The sequence below is a fragment of the Artemia franciscana genome, chromosome 8, assembly GCF_032884065.1.
Source record: "Artemia franciscana chromosome 8, ASM3288406v1, whole genome shotgun sequence".
NCBI classification, from domain to species: domain Eukaryota; kingdom Metazoa; phylum Arthropoda; class Branchiopoda; order Anostraca; family Artemiidae; genus Artemia; species Artemia franciscana.
In genome coordinates this window covers 48237217-48260138 of record NC_088870.1, presented here as the reverse complement: position 1 = coordinate 48260138, position 22922 = coordinate 48237217, and the positions used below count along the sequence as shown (strand labels likewise).

General features: G+C 33.8%; 1 protein-coding gene across 4 annotated transcripts in view; it reads right to left on the bottom strand.

Moving 5' to 3' along the window:
* Positions 1-593: 593 nt before the first annotated feature.
* Positions 594-22922, bottom strand: part of LOC136030511 (BCL2/adenovirus E1B 19 kDa protein-interacting protein 3-like) — a 64833-nt gene continuing 42504 nt past the window's right edge. For all 4 annotated transcript variants that reach the window (XM_065709535.1, XM_065709533.1, XM_065709534.1 and 1 more), the window contains exon 5: positions 594-5522. In XM_065709535.1, coding sequence (XP_065565607.1) covers positions 5477-5522 — 46 coding nt within the window. In that variant the 3' untranslated portion in view covers positions 594-5476. The remainder of the gene's footprint in view (positions 5523-22922) is intronic.

The window sequence follows — 22922 nt, the reverse complement described above, 5'->3', positions numbered from 1 at the left end:
TGGTAAAATAAAATGATTCTCACTTACTGGTTCAAATAATTCAATAATAATAACTGAATAATTTTTTATACAGTCCATGCACAAAAAAGAACTGTTTCATTCTTTTTTAGAATTCGCCTTTGTTTTAGATTTTTTTTTTGCGAGGAATTCGCCTTCGTTTTGGAATTTTTTTCTTAGAATTCGTCTTTGTTACAGATATCTATACTAATGCAAGATATGAAAAAGAGAGTACCTAATACCAAATATTATATAAATCATGACCTTACAAAAGGAGTAGGTGCCCCCTCCTGGATTCCCTCCTCCTGGCATGTTAGTTTGCAATTCAAGCACTGCATATTATTTTCTTTATATTGCTAGAAATATATCAATATATATTTATAATTTATATTATTTATAATATAATCAATATTATATATATTATAATATAATAAATAATTTATATTATATATATTATAATTATATAATATAATATATATTCTATATTACTAGTAATATATTCATATTACTAGAATATATTAAAGGTACACCCAAGGATAACGTGTTATATATAGCATTCAACTACTACCTAAAAGTAAGCATCATTTACGTCTAAATGGTTATATATATATCTTGTAATTCCGTAATATTTTTACAAAAATCAATCAATATTAAGTCAAATCCCATACAAAACTAGAAAGAATAATTACAAAATTTAAAAATTCTAAGAAGCCACATTTACGGTCGAAACCAGTTGGAAGTATAAGCAGTTGTATTTAGTATGCAAGGAATAAGAACAAGTACCTAGTTTCGAATTCACTAGGTGCAAAAAAAAAACAAAAAAACAAACAACTGAATAAATTCAACACAGACAGCTTCTTAACAGGGGTAAATATTTTCTTTTTAGAATACCAAAGCGGAAAGATAAAAACATTTTCACCCCCCCCCCCCCTTCCTGGACCTTCTTAGAACTGCTTTAACCCGAAAACCTAGGTTTTCTATGATTTTCCTTTTGGTTGTTTCAAAATTAGTAGTTTTTGAGGCACTAAGAAAATTTTAGTTAGTGTTACCGCTTATAACCTTAAAAATTGATGAGAAAAACGAAAAAATTATATTTCCGCCCGGCAAAAGTTCAAACCTTTACTGTCTGTAGATTGTCAAAGACAATTAAGCGTTTAAAGGAAAGCTGCAGTTTTGCAAGCTTTTTAGTGTCAAGTGCCTTTAGCTTGTTTTCCAGCTACTTTTCTTTGTTTTATCAATTTGCCTGCAACTAGTAATAACTTCATAACTATATATGGAGGTATTTTTCATTATAAATTGAATTCCCGAATTCATTAAAAATTGAATTACCAAAAACTTCATAACTATATGGTGGTGTTTTTCATTAAAAATTGAATTCCAGATTTCATTAAAAATTGAATTACCAAAAACTTCATAACTATATGGTGGTGTTTTTCATTAAAAATTGAATTCCAGAATTCATTAAAAATTGATTTATCAAAAAATTTACAACTATACATGGAGGTGTTTTTCATTAACAATTGATTTCCCAAATTCATTAAAAACTGAATTATAAAAAACTTTATAATTACATATGGAGGTGTTTTTCATTGAAAATTGAATTTCGGAATTCGTTAAAAATTGATTTACCAAAATATTCATAACTATATATGGAGGTGTTTTTCATTAACAATTGAATTCCCAAATTCATTAAAAACTGAATTACAAAAAACTTCATAACTACATATGGAGGTGCTTTTCATTCAAAATTGAATTTCGGAATTCATTAAAAATTGATTTACCAAAAAAATTCGCAACTATATACGGAGATGTTTTTCATTAACAATTGAATTCCCAAATTCATTAAAAAACTGAATTACAAAAAACTTCATAACTACATATGGAGGTGGTTTTCGTTAAAAATTGAATTTCGGAATTCATTAAAATTGATTTACCGATAAAATTCATAACTATATATGCAGGTGTTTTTCATTAACAATTGAATTCCCAAATTCATTAAAAACTGAATTACAAAAAACTTCAAAACTACATATGGAGGTGTTTTTCGTTAAAAATTGAATTTCGGAATTCATTAAAATTGATTTACCGAAAAAATTCATAACTTTAAATGGAGGTGTTTTTCATTAACAATTGAATTCCCAAATTCATTAAAAACTGAATTACAAAAAACTTCATAACTACATATGGAGGTGTTTTTCACTAAAAGTTGAATTTTGGAATTCATTAAAAATTGATTTACCAAAAAAATTCATAACTATATATGGAGGTTATTTTTCATTAACAATTGAATTCCCAAATCCATTGGAAACTGAATTACAAAAAACTTCATAACTACATATGGAGGTGTTCTTCATTAAAAATTGAATTTCGGAATTCATTAAAAATTGATTTACCAAATCCATTGGAAACTGAATTACAAAAAACTTCATAACTACATATGGAGGTGTTTTTCATTAAAAATTGAATTTCGGAATTCATTAAAAATTGATTTACCAAAAAACTTCATAACTACATATGGAGGTTTTTTTTATTGAAAATCGAATTGCCAATCTTTTAGATTCTATTTCAAGACATATGGTTGCGTAAATTTCCACTTAACCATTTCAAATAGTCAGATTCCATTTCACTGTCCTTGGTACTTCAAGTTGTTACTATAGATTTAATTTAGAACTGTGTTTTAATAAATTTTGTACTTTAATAATATGTGAATTAATAAAGAAATTAATATATACAGAATTAACAGAATATAGAATTAAAGTAGGTTAACAGTAATTTATGCTCAGAAAGTGATAGTATTGAACTACAGAAACTAGGTCATGGAACCTTTTCCAGGTAATTCTTTCACTGTAAGTTTGCCGCACACAAGGTGCCGCACACAAGGCGGCAATTTTTTCAAAGTGAAAACGACCCGACGATACCGCCATGCTAACTTGTGCTGGTCTATTTGATTAAAAGCAAAGTTCTATGAAGTCTCCCTAAAGACGAAAAGACTACTTTGAATACTTATTTAAAAAGGAGTACGAATGGTACATTTACTCAATTTGTATTTTGATGAATTTTTGTAATTTCGATGCTATCTTGGAAGGGGTTTTGTTGAAAAAAAAAATACGAGTTTTAGATATGCTTTTGAAACATACTAAGTGGGCCTTAATGTTTTGATTTTTTTTTTACGTTTTTATTTCTAGGGACAGAATTACAGAGAAAACAGACATTGTACCAATGTACTAGGCTTAAAAACATATTCCTATACTTATGCTGGACACGTACCCTTTGTCACTAGTTCAAAGAGCGACATGAAATTTAAAGTAAAAAGAAATTTTCCTGGAAATAAAAAAAGGGGGGGGGGTGCAATATTTTATTTCAATGACTTTGTGTTTTTCTGTCACCTTGAAAGTAGTGCTCTATAACGCAAGCGCACCCTGCAAAACGGATGAGTTTTGTATTTGGGTAGTTGGTTGTAGAGCCCCCCTTCCCCCAAGTTAAACCTGTTAGGTATTAAACTGCTGAGATTTATAGGTTTGTTTGCTATGGTACAGATTCTATAGTTGTTTGTACGTGTAGGTGGAACATAAATATATATTGATTTTGTAAATTAAAAGTTTTAGTAGCGCTGACAGAAGATCGGATTAATAAAAAAAAAAGTATGTTTTGCCAGTGCGTCCGGTTGTACCTTTCGAGGCTCAGATATTACAAACATTGGGACTAAGCTGCCCTGAAGACCTGACAACGGGTACTTGAATTCATCTTTTTCTTCAATTCAGTGCGACGAAACAATCTGGTATTTATAGTTGGACATTAAGTTAGTAAATATTTAATCAACAAACGGCAAAATTTGTCCGTCTAATCAAATCCATCTAAGGCCGTATTTGATCAACATCGAAATATAAGAAAAGATTCGAGGGAACACGGCCCAAATTGAATATTTGTCAAGGGGTCTACGACCCCTTGACTCCGTCAGCATTCCGTCAGCTTGACTCCGCCAGCTTTTATTTCAATAAATAATGGCATATCATAGGTGTTATTTTTTTTCTGCAAGGCTTAGGAGATGGATAAAACACACAGGGCAATTAGCAGGTCAATTCAGTTTTGTTAAGAATAAAAAATGTGTAATTCAATGAGCCACTGGCCATATTTTTATTTACCTACTCTGTAGTCCTAGTTCTCTGGCTTCCCTATCCAGACCACCCCTTCACAACCTGGCTCAAATGCATTGATTCTACATTTTCCCCAGGATTATCGGGTGTATATAAATGTCTGCACGATGTTCTCGCGTTTTATCATATTTGACATAACAAAAAAATCAAAAAATAATAAAAAAAAATCATTAAAAATGCTTTGGATTCAATTTTCATGAATACTAAAAAATATCTAGAACTTCTAAACAGGCGAGAAATTCAAATTTTAAAACTTTAGCAAGTTCTCCCAATCATGCTGAATGGGCTTTACTGTGAATTTTACACTTTTTATTACGAGGGTAAGATTACAGACTAAACAAGCACTAAAATGACATTCAAGGCTTAAAAAAAGTTCCTATACTAAGGCTTGGCATTTATGCAAAGTGAGAGGATGGTGGTGTTGAGCATGGCTTCACGCCAAACCCAAAGCCCAAAATTTGACTAACGAGAAATTTAATTGAGCCATTTCATGCACCGACATGAGACATGTCATTTTATAGTGACAAATATAGGTAGTGACAAACAACGTCATTACACCTTGAAAAACAAACAAAACAAAAACGCTTAGTATAACAGGATACTTGTTTAAAAAAATAATTAATTAAGCACAATTATTCCGTAATTCAATACCAATCAACCTTAAACATTTTTAATTAGTGAAAAAAGATTCTAAAGCTTTTCGTAAGACTAGTTTTTCGTTTTAAGATTTAAGCAATAAATAACTTTTAAAATCAAATTATGTAGCTAACAGCATGTACAGCACTAACAGCATGACTTGATTTGGTATGTAGTACATTACAGGATCATACACAGGAATTTGTTTATTTATTTCGAATTTATCTTAATAAATTTAATTTAATAATTTATTTCAATGGACCAGAGTTCCTAAAATCTCCATATGTTACGTAAAATTATGAAAGAGATGAATGAACCAAGACATACGTAAACAATTGTGCCTCAATTATAGGGGGAGGGTGGGTTGACCCCCGTAATGTTTGTTCGACTCGATTTTTGATACGTTTTTATTTACCCCCCCCCCCCCCCCACGAATACAAATCCTGGATACGGTCCTGCCTATGATAATAATAAAAAGCGCATAAATGGAGAATATTCGTATTATGTTGGGCATACAAAAATTTCGATTTCATATTTGCTAGAATAATAAGCATTAAGGAATGACATTAAAAACGCAAACATATATACATTAATTATTTTTTTTGGGGACAAATAATATAGAAGCTTCCTCTTCTTCATCAAGACATTTCAATCAATAGTACGCAGAAAAAAACAAAACGAATTCAACTTCAATTCGATAAACTGGCAATAATGTTACGACGATAACACCAAATCCTGCAATAGAAACACCAATTAATCTTAACTGTGAACAGGAAATGGAACACTACTGAATGTTAGCTGACAGAGCAGAAAAAAGGAAAAACGAGGAAAAAAGAAGATCTGGAATAAGACAATCAATGGTTTACTGTTTTTTCTGGCTTTTTTTTTTATAACTGACCGAGTGATGTCCAAATAAGAATAAAGGAGCAATCAGACGAGTCAACTGTCCTTGGAATTAGAAACTAGGTTCGTGACGTCACTTACCGTGGTAGCCGAAATTCCTGAGTTTAAAGGTTATAATAGTACCATTATCTGCAATAACTGCCGCTCTTCAACACGAAATTACGATAACAACGACAAAAAAGAAGTAGGTATATTAGACAATGCAGCATAAGGGAGGGGGAGGGACCGGGCTTGAACCTCCTAAAATTTTTGTCAGACTCATTTTGATGCGTTTTTAAGCCCCCCTGAAACAAAATCATGGACCCCCCCCACGAAATTATTTCCTGACTCGTAAAAAACGTAACAAAAATTAATTTAAACAAATTTTTAATAAGTTTTTTATACCCCCCTCCCAAAAAAATCCTGGATACAACACTGGCTCTATCCCAAACAACCTAATTGATTTAAGTCAAGGGAGCCACATTCCCTTAGAATTAAAGAATTGGCTGAAAACCTGAAGTTTTTCACCAAAGGATAATCTAAGGTCCCTGTATATGTCTTGGCCCTTTTCTATTTTTTTAATGTGATCTTAAAAATAACCATACAATTATTAATGATTATCATAATGACAAATTCTAATTGTTTATTGTGACAACTTACCGCTAAGATTAATTAATCAATGAATTGATTCGATTTTACTTTTTGAAAATCCTGCATCTCACTGTACAAAAAGTGGGGTACCATAGCAGCAATGCTACTTGGCAATTTTCATGGACTAGTGACATTTGTTGGCATATTTTGTCTGAAAATACCATTTTTACATATACAAATAATCTTTGCTCAAAGAAAAGGTGCCAAAACACAAGCTGTCATGCTAAAGTGTCGGCAGCTTTTGGAATTCTGCTATTGGCAGCTTTGGAAATTTTCCGATGCCTGGCTGCATTTTTACCACTCAACCCCAAACAACTTCCTTAGCACAATCCAGGGAAGAGTTATGCCGTAGATTTTTTAAATTAAAATCAAGTAGTTGTAGGCATCCAGCCGTGGCTAACTGTAGAAAAAGCCAAGACAGATAGTCCGATTGAGTGAGAGGCAAATCTGGCATAATCCCTTATTAGGGTTGTATATAAATGATGTCATATCGACTCTGATTAGTCAGCCAAGAATTTTATGCTTGAAGTTTAACAATATTAAACTCGAGAAATTACGAACGGGGAACACAATTGGCGCTGTAGTCATGTGTAATATTGATTTTATCGACAAATGTGACTTTAATATAGTCTGGACATTAACCTTTGGGTTTTTACCAAAATGGAGGTCGCTTTCAGAGTCATAGCGTGTATCAGCCCTTTTCCAAGGTTTTATTGAAATTTCATCCCTAGTGTAAGCCTAAAAGCTAGCTGAAAATTACAAATCAAATTATTGCTACTTCAGGGTGAAGAAACGACCTAATCTGGCACATAGCACCACAACAAGCAATTGATTTGTAATTAATCGCAGTTGCACTTAATTTCAACATGCCCGACGATCAGATGGATCCACTCGTATTCTTGAAAACCAATTGTATTTCTATTATGAGGATGTCATAAAGAAAGATTTAAAGGAAATGGGAACCTCCTGGGAAGGTGTAAAGAAGAAGTCTTTGAATAGATTGGGATGGAGGAGGAGCGTATGCAGTTGTGTTGGTCTCAGGCGGCTTGGTGCTGCGGTGAGTTGTTAGTAGCAGTAGTAGCATAGTTCAATTCAGCACTGTAGTACGCAAACGGCAATTTTAATACGACTGTATTTCGTATTTCTAAACCAACTGATTGGTATTCTTTCAGGCTTCGCTTTCATATTGCATTACTTATTCATTACGTATATAGGTACCAATAAATTAAAATTAGTTCAGCTGCACTATTATCTTATTGCAAAAACCATCCAAGAAGATTTCACCGGAATTATTAACTAGAGAAAGACAAACAAAATGGTTTAATAGTGCAGCCACATTTTCAAATGGAGATACGGACGGAGCAAGATACTAAATAATCAATTAGATGGAAATAATTGTGCTAGACAACTAAATTCAGTACACTAACTGAGTCACTTCGCATTTTTTTTTTTGGAAAGAGGGAGAGGGAAGATCTTCCTTAGCTTTAATCATGAAGCATTCATTTCTTTCTTCTTTGAAACAAGGTTTGATCTAACTCTCAAAGGGTTGGACACGTCAAGTACCAGACAAGACTGTAGACGTTTTTTTTTTTTTGGGGGGGGGGGCAAAAACACTAAAAACACATCAAAAATTTGTTCATGTGCATTTTTGTTACATTTTTACGAGTCTGACAAGAAATTTGAAAGAGCGGGGGGTTCAGACCCCCTAACTCTTTCCCCCTGGATACGCCCCTGGTCACATATGAAGGGAATCCGACTTAATTTAGCAGCCTTCTACTGAGAATATTGGTAAAAGCCTAAAATTGGGGCTACTGAGAAGGCAACATGTTAAGAAAACAATTCTTAATCCATAAAATCCAGATAAACTGTAGTTAACACGTTTTGAAGGCATTTCTACAATAGCCTTACCCCGACTTCTCTCTCAAGTGCAAATATAGAAACCCAAAATTATGAATTTCCCAAGTGTTTTCCCGTTTCTTGATTTCAAAAGTGCTGATTCCATTTACGGGTACACGCGTTGAAACAGAAGTGACGCATGGCAAAATGCATGTGAAACCTATAATCTGGGCTAAATATTTACACATTAGGGGGATTCGGGGGTAAAGTATAGTGAATAGCACATTCAAAATGTGTTAACTACAATTTGTCTGCATACTATTAAGTAAGATTTGTTGTCTTAGCATGTTGCCTTCTCAATAGCCTCAATTCTCGGCTTATTTTAGAACATTTGAAGGTCCACAGTATCCAGCCAAATTACACAAATTATCCATGTAGTCGCGGCAAAATCATAAACGAAAACACACAGTTGGCATCGTCAGCATATTCATCAAATTGGGAGAACAACCTGGCAAAAGGAAATAAAACATTTTTTTCTGAAAGACTGTAACATGGTCAAATCTTGTAGTCCTCAACATTCCCACTCCCCGGAGAAAACTTATTTGTCAAGAAATTGTGGACACTGTGAAGCAAGGCCGCATAGATGGGGAGAGGCTAAGGGTGTTTAACACCCCCCCCCCACACACACACAATGTTTTTCAGACTCGTAATGACGTCATAAAAATGCATATGAATAAATTTTTGATGCGTTTTTTAAAGTTTTTTTTTATTGCTTAAAAACTAATTAATGGTAAGACATCAAATTGTTTTCACATCAAGCCCCCTCTCATGACCCCGGTGGCATCAAGCCTTATTTCTGCTCCCAATTCCCGTGTAGCATCGTCTTTTTTCTTTCAGTCTCAATGTTTCAACGTAGGACGACGATCTTGCTATCTTCGGAGAAGAGATTCAGCTTCATCCAACTACCAAATTACCTTATTGAAATTTGCTTTCCTTTTTGTCTTAGATTGAAAAAAAAACTATTACAAACTAATAAACTGATAAAGCCTAAAAAAAGCAAAAATATGTGTTTCTCTGGTTTTTTAAGCAAGTTGGAAAAAATCTGAGCAATATCACAATAGCAAGTCGCTGAATGGACACATCTGAAACAATGCATCCAGAAGTCAAGGCCGTATTCGGGAAGAGGGATTACCGATTTCAAACTCCTTTAAAATTTTTGTCCGATTCATAGAAGCTTAACAAAATGCATATAAACAAAATACTGGCTACCCCCCTCCCCCAAAAAACTATCCTGGATACGCCCTCACCAGCATTGTATCTTCTCTTTTCGGTGCAAGTTACAGCTTTTCACGTTTCCCAAAATGGCGTGTTTCATAGGGAACATAAAACCTTAATAAGTTTCATATTGGCATGATGTTAATCAATGTTAATAGTTTTCTTTGGAGGAGGCAAAGTAGATCCCGATGAACCGTGAGTGGTAAAGCATACACATATTTTATTATGGTATGCTTCTAGCATGGGAGTTGTACTAAACATTTCCTGGGGATTAGCCAGGGATTCCACCCCTGGGCCAGTAGACACATTACGGCCTTCTTTTTGGCTGTCATTGTAGATTTTTTCGTTCCCGTTCCAATCAGATAACTTAAAATACAGCAAAACAAAATATTTCATGTGCGTTAAAGAATTTTTTATCATATAAAAAATCTTGGGTTTTACTATTATTCCAAGTTGTTTAATATTGCATATATAAATTATGAGTTTTTGGGGCTCTTTTCCCCACCCTATTCTTTTTCCATTTGTAAGTCTGGTTAGATTGGGGTTGTTGTGACAATATTTTTTCAGAAGACTCCTCATCCCCCCCCCTTTTCTGTTGGACATTCCTGTGCAAAATATTTCGAAGTTACTGCTCAAAGAAAAAATTACCAAAATTTTTCTAAAAAATTAAAGTTAAATCTTTGTTTACTTAATTCCTACAATGTTAATCCCTAGAAACATATCACGCTCCAAACAACGCACTCAAAACTTGAAAGTCAGAAAGTAAATACAAATTGTAATGCCTTTCTAAACCTTTCTTTCAGAACCAAAAACAAATTCGAGATACATTGTATTGTCATTTTCTGGACAATACTTTGGGTCCTCGAAGCCACAGTACTCAGGGAAATTAAAAATCTTATACCGAGCTCTTTATCCTATAAGAAATTCTCTTGAGAGAACCACTATATTTATTTAAAATACTATGCTAAGCTCTTTATAAAGTATTATGATAACTTCCAAAATCGGGGGCAAAATTAACATTAAGATGGCTAGATTTAGATTACAACACTTTTACCTATACCCCAATGTCGTGTAACGGTGTACACACAAATGTAATCTTAATAAAACTCCTCATTATTTCTCGACAGAGCTCTGTTGGAAGGGAGGATACAGTTTCACAATCTCTATCATAGACACAAGACGTCCAAATATGAAATAGACTATTTAAATAGCCCCCCCCCCCCCAAATTTAAAAAAAAAACTATCAGGGTTATTTTACTAATATATAGGTTTGTGCTTGGTGATGATCAAGGGATTGCCCTTTCACCACCACCTGCTATGCATATTGAAGCGCCGGCCTGGCACACCCCGTACGACGCGTGGACACCCTTTCACTATGCACCATGTACACGATTTGAGAAAGTGTGTCCCCCTCGCTTATGATATCGGCTGTGTCCAGCTAAAATCCCATAATGTTATAAGCTTATTACGTTACTGATTAGTAATCGGCTAAGGAGCTTGAACATCAAGAACGCAATCATCAATTATGCAAATCAGAGGACCAGCAACCTGCCAAACACATCACCTTTATGAAAACAAATGAGCTGACGCAATTGGAGCGATCAAAGTATTTAAAGAAATGGTGGCGTCTTCAAAGCTTAACCGCTATGAATAAACATGATATATCTGTCCATGAAGTAGCTGAATATCAAAGTTAAAAGTCAATTTTATGAAAAATAACAGTTTCTCAATCTTACGATAATTCCAAACCCTCAACACGTAGATTGCCAAATATTGTTCCATATCCCCTTTACTTGATTGGTAAATGCTAGGCATTCGTTCTATTTGTCGCTATATTCAAATATGTCGTCACTATTTGTACTGACACCAATTATGGGGTTGGGGTGGGACATTCTCCCTGAAGATTTATAAAAATACCTTTTCCTTGGCCTTTTAACTAAAAGTGCCTTTTTTCATGGTAATTAAATTGAAGATACAACAAAATCGCCCCCTCAGATTTTTCGAAATATACATCCCCCTTTACAGTTTCGTGAATTGGCACTGATGGCTATTACGTCTAAAGGTCGTATCTGACATTTTCACAATTTTGAGTTAATTGCCAAAAAGTGTTTGCGAAGCAGCTCTCAAGGTGGGAATCAAGGGGATAATATAGATCAGGAGAACACAAGTGTATTTGAACAAAAATGACCCTCCTGATCCCCCCTTTGAAAGAAGTCCAGCAAACTGTTTTGCCATTTATTTTTGAAGTTTCAGTAGCAACCTTAACGCATAACAACAATGATAGGCACACAGTCACCTGGTTACAAAGGAACATGCGAATATATATTTTTTCTCATGTAACTATTTTTTTTAAAGTAGATGATACTGAAAATGAAAAATAGAGCAAAGCAAATCTTCTGAAGTATATACTGGAAATGCCACACTTAAGTCAAAACTCTTTTGCTTCTTGCCCCCTCCTGGTTATTGTTAGGAAATTGTTGGTATTTCACTCTTTCTTGATTTTACACATTAATAAAAGAGCCCTCCCTCCTTCACAGCTGTGGATAAATTTTATTTGTTCTTCCCAGGGGTGAGTATCCGTTTTAAATGGCCAAAAATATTGGATGGCAACTAGTCCCTCTCACTCTCCTTTTCCCCCCAAAGCCGTCTGATAAAAATTTTGTGATAGCTGTTTTGTTCAAAATGGCTGAAAGATCCAATAGCTATGCTTTTGGGGATAATATAACACCCCAAAGCCTCAGGGAAAGGGGCTATAAACTACGAAATTTGCCCATTATTAACATATAGTATGTGTTATTGGAAAATATAGACTTTTTTCTTGGGGAAGGTTCTGCGGGGAAGGTTTTCTACAGGGAGAACTTATTGTTGGGAGAGAGGTTTCTGGGGGGTTGAACTTTGTAGGGAAAATTTTACACGGGGGAATTTGCCAGAGTTTATACAGAAAATTCGTTTTATTTGTCTTACTTTCTCTTTGGCGACTTAATTTTACATACGGAGATGTTCTAGGGGAATTATCCGGGGTAAATTTTCACTGGGATTGGAATTCTTTTGGGGATTTTTCCGTGGAGAGAAGATCCAAGGGAGAAAATTATCAACATAGCGGGAATGTCTTGCATGACTTGAAAAACGATCAGAAATTAAAAAAAATGTATTTTTTCAAATGGAATTACGCTAATGAGAATTTTTTACGCGAAAACGTCCACAAGAAATTTGCAAGGGGTAATTTGCAGCGAGGATGAAATTTTCTGAGGGTAATTCATTGGGGAACATTTCACATAGGAGCAAATTTCCACGAACAAATATTTTGAGGGGGGATTTTCCTAGGAGGAGGAGGCGGATTTCCCACGATTATTTGAAAAAAAGACCAGAAATTAAATAAAAACAAAACAAAAACAAGCCTTTTAAACTGAAAGTAAGGAGCAACGTTAAAACTTAAAACGAACAGAAATTATTCCGTATATGAAAGGGGCTGCCCCTCCTCAATACCCTGCTCTTTACACTAAAGTTTGACTCAAAAGTTTAGCGTAAAGAGCAGGCTATTCAGGAGGTGGCAGCCGTTTTCAGAAACGGAATAATTTTTATTTGTTTAAGTTTTAACGTTGCTTCCTACTTTCAGTTTAAACTACTTTTTTCTCATCGATTAGCGTAATTAAGGCGAATAGTTCTAATCATGCTAGAATAATCATCAAGAAGAAGAAAAAGCAGCTGTAAACCAAATCCACCTTGCTGTGTTTTTATATATTATTCTCAAATTGTTTAGAATTATCTTACACATCCGTGCAAATAGTTCTAGCAAATGTTTATTGGACCTAAACAATTAAAACCAAAAATGAGGGATTCCCTTTCAGTCACTTTGCTTTGAAAGCCTAAATAAAGTAAAATTCAAGAATCTGTAATAGGATTTTTTTGGGGCACACATTAAGAGGAAGAAGAAGCAGCAGTTAATGTAAACCACCTGAATGTGTTTAGAAAACTTTAGAAAATTCTTAGAAAATTCCTCTCGAAAATTTTCACTGGTCTTACAAATGAAAATCAAAAGCGGTAACTTAAATTTTCGTCCCTTAGGATTTCGTCATTTGTTATTTGCAATACTCTCTCTACATATCCAGACTTGCTTACTTTTTTTCTTGGTTCCACCTGCTTGAACATCCTCCCCCCCCCCAATTCATTCGTTCAAAAAGCTAATCTGCAGTCGAACTAAAACTAGAAAAAGACTGTAAGAAAAAAAAGAAGAATGGATTAAAATCAAGCTTATGTGAACGCCCAAAAATCAGATGGTTTTAATAAAATCACTTTTGGGGCATCCATTAGGCAGAAGAAGAACCTCAGTAAATTAAGTCCACCTGGCTGTTTTTATGCTGCTAAAATTCTACTGGAAAGTTATCTAAAATATCTGAGAAAATTCCTCTCAAAAATATTTACTGGTCCGTTAAAATTAAAACCAGAAGTGCTAGCTTGTCAGAACTGCAGTTGAGTCATTTAGCTTCAAGACTCCATGCGTAAAAATTGTCATTTTTTCCCTTGGTTCTACCCCCCTTGACTACTGACCCTCGACCTCCCTTCAATTCATTCGTCCAAAAAGCTGACCTGCATTGGAACTTAAACTAGAAAAAACACAATGTAAAACTAAAAAAAGAGTAGGTTAATTTCAATCTTTTTTGATTAGAAATGACCATTGATAACAACAAAAAATAATTGGCACAAAAATAATCGGCATAATATAATAACTAATATTAATTAATAACTAATATATTAATATAATATTAATAATAATTGGCATAATATATTTCAAGTTCTTTAGTTCAAAATTCCTTCTCAAAAGTATCTATTGGTAATAATCCCTCCGATAGTTACAAATCTAAGTAAATGTGAATGAAATCAAAGTGGAATTTTAACTTACTAATAAAGAATTATTGCAGACCACTTTATAAATCAAAGACATACTTAAAATGCCATCTATCTTTAAATGACTAAGTTGGTAGCATATACCCATTTCTAATAATCTTCCGACCTACTTTTCATAGGAACGTTTGTTTGTTGAAAAGAAAAGGCAGGCAGTTAGAACACTTGCCTCTCTTACCAAAAGATCCGCATCCGCAAAAGATCCCATCTGCAACCAAAATCTATCTGCTTACTTATAGTTTTAGCATCTATTTAGTAAATCTATTACTAAATCTATGAATAAAAAAAAAAAAAAAAAAAATCACGAATCCAATAGGGTTGAAAAAGTATCTAATTTTGAAAAAGTAAAATTTTGTTAAGAAAAAGCGAAAAGAAAAATTGCTGTGTGAATTCTCACCATGTGAATTTCCTCATGCATATTATATGAGTACTAACGTGTTATCCCAATCACACTTAAGTAGAGAACTAAGGTTAATCCTAACGAAATAGCCTATACCGATATATGATGAAAATATAATACTTCAGTAACTAACTTATGAAAACTACAAGAGAGAATTATGGAAAGCAGGCAGCCCAGAAGGCATTATATTAAATACCTAACCTAACTTATTGTCTATTACAAGCTGGACGTTTAAGCTTCGTCCTATCACTGCTAGTTTTTGGAAAATTTTCACTGATTTTGACAATTTAGGAAAATCACCACTTTCTACCCCAACCACCCAAAAAAGCCTAGTATTTCATAATCTAGAAGAAGCAGGCATTGAAATCTCAGAAGTACTTTTTTTTATTTGAAGTCCGACATTTTTGGGTCCAAAGATTGTGTTGAAACTTTAATTTCGTCACATTGTTTGCTTAAATTAAAAGTTTTTTAATTTCTGAATATTAATTCATCAACCTTTATCGCTAAGCAACAAAAATCATCGACTAATATTTCGAATTATGTCCCTTGATAATCTACGGAGTTACTAAAACTATATCCTTGTAATGGTCACTTACACCTTAGTAGTAGCCATTTCTCTGCCTTTTCTTATTTCATAAATGTGTATGTATTACCATAAATGTCCAAACTCTGGTTAATGTCGACATTCACCGGTGAATTTCCGAAATTCCCGTGTTTCTAATTGAATTCAAATAGCGTTTGCGAGTCAGCTTTTCAGTCTTAAGCAGACTATGATGGTAAAAGTTAAAGTTACGTTATGATAAGTTAGGTTAAATTTGGTTATCAATATCAGAAATGGGCTAAAAACCTTAACCTAAACCTTAACTTACCTTAACCTAGTCCAACCTCATCAAACCTAACCTGTCATCATTAAACCTTGCATTAAACTGAAAAAGTTGACTGGCAACGCTGGCTAAATCCAAGGAGAAAAAAAAAGTATTCCGGGCAATCCCAAGTGAACGTCGACATTCACGAATTTCCGACATTCACGGTAACATATATTCATCACAGTTTAGCTTGTCTCAGATTGGAGATTAATTTGGGAAGTGAATAAGAAAAAAAATATTTAAAAAAAAATCTTTGAAAGGACGTCACATACAAGAGTCTAGTACCTAGCCTCCTTTTCCAAGTGGCAATGCTCGAAAACCTTTATTATTTTATTTTTAAAGGTAGGATAGGGGAGGGAAGTCTTCAATAATCTGATAAGATACCATGTAATATAATCAAAATTAACAGGACATACTACCAAATTTTTCCTCGTAACTGGAAGTGACTTGATAAGATTCACATAAATTACTATTTTAGCTCGTAATTCTAAAATGGCCTAATCAGTGAATTACCATTTGAACGAACATTTTGAGAAGAAGACGACAAGGCTAGGATATCTCAATTACGACGAAGCTAAAAAAAACTACGAGGTTTACTCCCATTCCGCAAGATGATTCATTTGGAAACCTATACATATAAAATCAAATATATGCATTGCGTGTCCTGCAGTTTTCCGGGGGAAATTTCAAATACTTTAAAATTTGAAAATACCATCATTATTAATACGCGGGGTAATTGTCAACGGTAAAGAGAGGAAGATGATCCGCGGGGATTTTCTTGGAAGGGGTTTTCAAGGGGGAAGGGAAATTTCGTTGACTTTCCTTTCTTTTTCAGATCGCAGCAATACTCGACGGGTAAGCAAATGCTATAAATGAAAACTCTTTTGCGTATTTTTCTATTTTTGGAATTTTAAATGACTGCATCAGGTACATCATTCTATAATGGACAATAAGAAACCCTTGATTTTTCCATTTTTCAAACATTTCTATTTATGCGATTTGAGTAAAACATACAAAATTTTTGTTTATCTTTTTAGAACCTTTTTTCAAAAAGCCTCATTTTCAGACGATAGTATTTCTATCTTCTCTAAAAACTTGCGATTCATAAATCCTTTTCCCACTTTGGACAAAGAAACATTTAATCTGGTCAGTAACAAAAATTTGGCCGTTTTATTCTTAATAAGAGAGAAAAAAAAAATACTGCGTCTTTGGAGACAAGACGAGTAATGAATGAGTATAGCTTTTGTTAGTTCAACCAAAATGTCATCAATGTGCTTTTTTATAGATGGCAACAACATCATGCCAAGTTCTTGAAGACTGAAAGCGCATTTTTTTTTCCCAACGAGCGTAGACATGAGAATAACAAGATACTTTTTTTTTTTTGGAAAAGGCTTTTTTTGGCAAATATCAAAATTTTTTAAGACATGGACATTCAAAGAAGAACCTTCATAGCTCAAACGTCTGCAGCATTTCTACAATCCAGTTTTGAAGATACTCAATTGTGTAATGGTAAGTCAAACTTTGAAACTTACATAGGCCTTTGCAAAGAAAAAAAATGAAAAAAAGAGAAAAATAGACAAAAAGTACCAATCTAGAAAAAATAGTAGCTCAAAAACTGGCACAGAATATACCCGTAATGAACAAGCACAGCTGTTTTTATATTCAAAACGCTTTAACTGTCCAGCCTTTAAATCAGAGAAAATTTACTGAAAAATCAAATATGCGATTAATTTTCTGATTTAAGAATTTGTAAACGTTAGCCAGTTATCTAATACAGAAACCTTCAAAAGTCAAAGCATTGTTTTGAGCAAAAAAGAAATTAATTGATAGAAATTGGTTAATACTATATTTTTCCAGGATCGTCCTTATATTACAAAGAATGAGAAGGGGGATGAATAAAAAGAAGAAGATAGTGAAAAACCCCGAGATAAAGCTACAACTACCAAGATAAATGCGAATCAGAAAACATTTTCAAATGGGTTCTGTGTGATTCAAGGTCATAACTTAAAATTTTATTAGGTGTGAAAGGGATGAATAAAAAACTAAAGGCCTCGTTAATTCCAGCCAATACTCAATACTTATAACAGTCAGTCTTGATTGAAAACTGTGGAAGAAAACCTCTCAAATTTTGAAAGAAAGGTTAAAATTTAAACACATTTATATGTTTTCGGGAATGTATTGAAATTGTAATCACTGCCTTAACTTAATCCTTAAATCCTTTAAGTCAGAAAATTTCAATTAGTTTTATATTGGTCTTTTTTAAAAGATAAAAAAATTAAAAGATTAATTAAAAATTACCGATTAATAATTAATGAATAAAAGTTTGATTAAATGTAATTAATCATATATGTAATTTATATTGATTTTTTATCTTTTAGGTATATTTAGTGTCGTATCATCGAATAAAATTGATGATAATAATGATGTTAGAACGATATTACCATGTTTTCCCGATGACTCGAATTTTACTGTTGTTGCTTTGACCGAAGTCAAATTATGCGATGGCAAGTACCAAAATATTCAGTATATTAAGAAACAAATACGTAAACAAATAACGAATAAAAATAAATAAATAAATAAAGTAACAAATATTAAGAAACACATTGAAACTGAACAATTTTACCTTTTTTGTCGAAGAAGTACAAAACATTCGAGGATAATGGATATAAATGTGGTAGTGAAAAAATTAAACGTTATGCTAAAACTCGTTATCTGAGAGTGATTATTGATGAATAACTGAGGTTTGTTTTTTTGAGTTTTGCAAAGAATGTTTTATTTGAAATGTTAACTTCATTTCTCCCTGGTAATAAACACTTCTACCAACAGATACAGGTACATCCGTATCTGTTCTACTCTTACTTGTCTTGGTCAAACACATTTCTAGGCCACCTTATTCCTCTTTGGGTGATTTTGCAGGAATTCATAAATTTCATAATGCTTTATTTATGTGAAATCATCACCACAACTTCTTGCCTCCATTTTTTAATTTGATTTTCACAACCCCTTCATAATTATCAAAGAGTCGGTGGTAACGAAGTGTACTAAGGAGCGACCCGGCTCAATAGTAACCAAAACTCTAAAAAATGGAATTTTGATACCAATAGTTACATTAAAAGAATTGCATTTTTATGCTGATTCTAAATACATAAGTTTCATCAAGTTTAATTTTACCCATCAAAAGTTACAAGCCTGAGAAAATTTGCCTTATTTCAGAAAATAAGGGACCCCCCCCCCCTTAAAAGTCATGGAATCTTAACGAAAATCACACCATCAGATTGAGTATATCAGAGAACCTTACTATAGAAGTTTCAAGCTCTTATCTACAAAAGTGCGGAATTTTGTACTTTTTCCCAGAAGACAGATCACGAATGCGTGTTGATTCTTTTTCCAGGGGAGATCTTATCGACCCAGTAGTCCTAGAATGTCACAAGAGGGTTAGTTCTAACGGAAATTAGAAGTTCTAATGTCTTTTTTAAATGACAAAAAAATTGGAGGGCACCTAGGCCCCCTCCCACGCTTATTTTTTTCCAATGTCACCGGATCAACATTTTGAGATAGCCATTTTATTCAGCAATGTTGAAAAACCTACTAATTATGTCTTTCGGGACGACTTATCCCCCACAGTCCCCGGGGGGGGGGCTGCAAGTTACAAACTTTAACCATTGTTTACATACAGTAATGGTTATTGGGACTTGTACAGACGTTTTCAGGAAGATTTTTTTGGTTGCGGGAGGAGGAGTTGAGAGGAGGGGTTACGTGGGGGATCTTTCCATGGAGGAATTTGCCACGGGGGAAGAGAATTTCCACGAAACAACGAAAAACAATTCATCAGAAACAATGAAAATGTAAACATGAAAAACTTTTTTCGACTGAAAGTAAGGAGCAGCATTAAAACTTCAGATGAATAGAAATTATTACGCATATAGGGTTCCTCCTCCTAGTACCTCGCTCTTTACGCTAAAGTATTTTTAGTAATTTCAACTATTTAATCTACGGCCTTTGTGATTCAGGGGCCATTCTTAAGGAATTGGGACAAAATTTGAACTTTAGTGTTAAGAGTGAGGTGTCGACGAGGGGGAGACATATACGTAATAAAACATACGAATATAGAAGTTCGTTACGTAAGTTAATTTGTAACTTGTGTATATTTTTTACTAATAAAAACGTTCGTAAAAATTAAACGTTCTAGTTGCCTTTTTAAGTATTCAAAAAATTGGAGGGCAACTAGGCCTTCTCCCCTACTCCTTTTTTCTCAAAATCATCCAGTCTAAACTATGAGAAAGCCCTTTAGCCAAAAAAAAAACTGATATGCAAATTTGGTTTTAATTATTCATGTGCGGAGAGCCAAAATCAAAACATGTATTAATTCAAAAACCGTCAGAAATTAAATAAAAAACAACTTTTTTTTACTGAAAGTAAGGAGCGACATTAAAGCTTAAAACGAACAGAAATTACTCCGTATACGAAAGGGGCTCTTTCCTCCTCAACGCCCCGCTCTGTACGCTAATTTTTTTTACTGTTTTGAAAAGTAGAGTTGAGAGAAAGAGTCAAACTTTAGCGTAAAGAGCGGGGCGTTGAGGGGGGAACAGCCTCTTTCATATACGGAGTAATTTCTGCTCGTTTTAAGTTTTAATGTCGCTCCTTACTTTCAGTTAAATTTTTTTTTATTTATGAAATTATAAGTTCAATTCTCTTTGGATACGTGGACCATTGTTTATAACAGCTAGATCAAAATTTAGTGTTAGACATGCTGAGCCTCAAATTTAGGACAATTTGCTGAATGAACTAAAATCGTGCACAGTTTCAACAGAACTAAAAATTTAGTGTTAGAAAAGTTGGGCCACTTATTTAGGCCACTTTGCTGGATGAGCTTTACTGTTTCACCAGAATTCCATATACTGTTGAAATGGCATTTTTTTTTTGAAATTTATGAATCTTGTGCGTTGTTCTCGGTCGTTGATTTTTTTTTGTGGGGGGGGGGGGAGGTTGGTGGATGGCAGCATGTTTGTGCAGAAATTTCTATCTTTTTGTGTAGTTTGTATGTCTAAGGCCAACTAAGCCAATTCCTTCTATCGTTTTTTTCTCCTTCTTCCGTTCTTATTTTAATTAAAAAAAAACAAGTTTTTTTTTCAAATGAAAGTAAGGAGCGACATTAAAACTTGGAACGAACAGAAATTACTCTGTATATGAAAGGGGCTGTTCCCTCCTCAATGCCCCGCTCTTTACGCTAAAGTTTGGCTCTTTCTCTTAACTCTACTTCTTAAAACAGTAAAAAACTTTAGCGTAAAGAGCGGGGCGTTGAGGAGGGAAAGCCCCTTTCATATACGGAGTAATTTCTGTCCGTTTTAAGTTTTAATGTCGCTCCTTACTTTCATTTAAAAAACTTATTTTTTTTATTTAATTTCTGGACGTTTTTTTATTAATGCATGTTTTGATCTTGGCTCTCCGCACATAAATAATTAAAACGAAATTTGCATATCAATTTTTTTAGGTTAAATGGCTTTCTCATAGTTTTAATCGGAAGATTTTGAGAAAAAAGGAGAGAGGGAGGAAGCCTAGTTGCCCTCCAATTTTTTTATTACTTAAAAAGGCAACTAGAACTTTTAATTTTTTTACTAACATTTTCATTAGTAAAAAATAGACGTAATTTACGAATTAAATTACGTAACGAATTTATATATTTGTATGTTTTGTTGCGTATATGAGGGAGTTCACCCCTCGTCGATACCTCGCTTTTACACCAAATCTTAAATTTTGTCCCAATTCCTTAAGAATGACCCTTGAATCACAAAGGCCGTAGAATAAATAGTTGAAATTACTAAAATTACTGAAATTACTACTTTAGCGTAAAGAGCGAGGTATTACGAGGAGGTAAACCCCTCCTATGCGCAATAATTTCTGCTCGTTTTAAGTTTCAATGCTGCTCCTCCCTTTCAGTAGAAAAAACTTTTCATATTTATTTTTTCATTGTTTTTTTAAATAATGCTAAAAATCCTGCGCCCCCTTCATTGAAAGTGTCTTCCCCCATGAGAAGTTTTCCCATGGAAAGATCCTCCCACATAACCTCCACTCCACCTCAACTCTCCCTCCCAAACCAAAAAAAATCCCCTTGAAAACGTCCGTACACTTCCCAGTAACCATTACTATATGTAAACACAGGTCAAAGTTTGTAACTTGCAACCCCTCCCACGGGATTGCGGAGGAGTAAGTCGTCCCCAAAGACATAGCTATTAGGTTTTTCGACTATGGTGAATAAAATGACTATCTCAGAATTTTGATCCGGTGACTTTGGGGAAAAAATGAGCTTGGGAGGAGGTTTAGGTGCCCTCCAATTTTTTGGTCACTTAAAAAGGGCACTAGAACTTTTGATTTCCGTTAGAATGAGCCCTCTTGCGACGTTCTAGGACCAATGGGTCGATACGATCACCCCTGGGAAAAAAAGCAAAAAAAAAACAAACAAATAAACACGCATCCGTGATTTGTCTTCTGGCAAAAAATGCGAAATTCCACATTTTTGTAGATAGGAGCTTGAAACTTCTACAACAAGATTCTCTGATACGCTGAATCTGATGGTGTGATTTTCGTTAAGATTGTATGACTTTTAGGGGATGTTTTCCCCTATTTTCTAAAATGAGGCAAATTTTCTCAGGCTGGTAACTTTTGATAGGTAAGACTAATCTTGATGAAAGTTATATATTTAAAATCAGCATTATAATGCGATCTTTTTGAGGTAACTATTGGTATCGAAATTCCATTTTTTAGGGTTTCGGTTACTATTTCGCTCCTCACTACAGTTCGTTACCACGAACTGTTTGACTAAATAATTTTTTTAATATTGTATTGTGTTTAGTCCATTACAGGCTATAACATCTGGCCATTGTAGTGATGTACGCATTTTTTTTGATAAATAAACCCAACTGTCATTATACAACTTACCTTGAGCAATAAAATAAAAATTGTCCATTTCACAAAATTTTAATTATCATCAAATTGTAAATTCTCTTTTGATGCGTAGACCATAGTTCAAAACTACTAGATGAAACTTCAGCGTTAGATATCTTGAGCCTCTAATTTAAGACATTTTGCTGAGTGGGCTAAAATCGTGTACTGTTTAACAAGAATTCCAAAAAAGTGTTGAAATTGCATTTTTTTTTTAAGTCAATGAATTTTGTGCGTTGTTCTCAGTCGTTTAAGTTATTATTTTTGGGGGGATGGGGACATGGCTAGCAGCATGTTTGTGTGGAAATTTCTATCTTTTCTTGTAGTTCGGGCACCTGAGGCCAAGTAAGTCAATCCCTTCCAACCTTTTATTCTCCTTCTTCT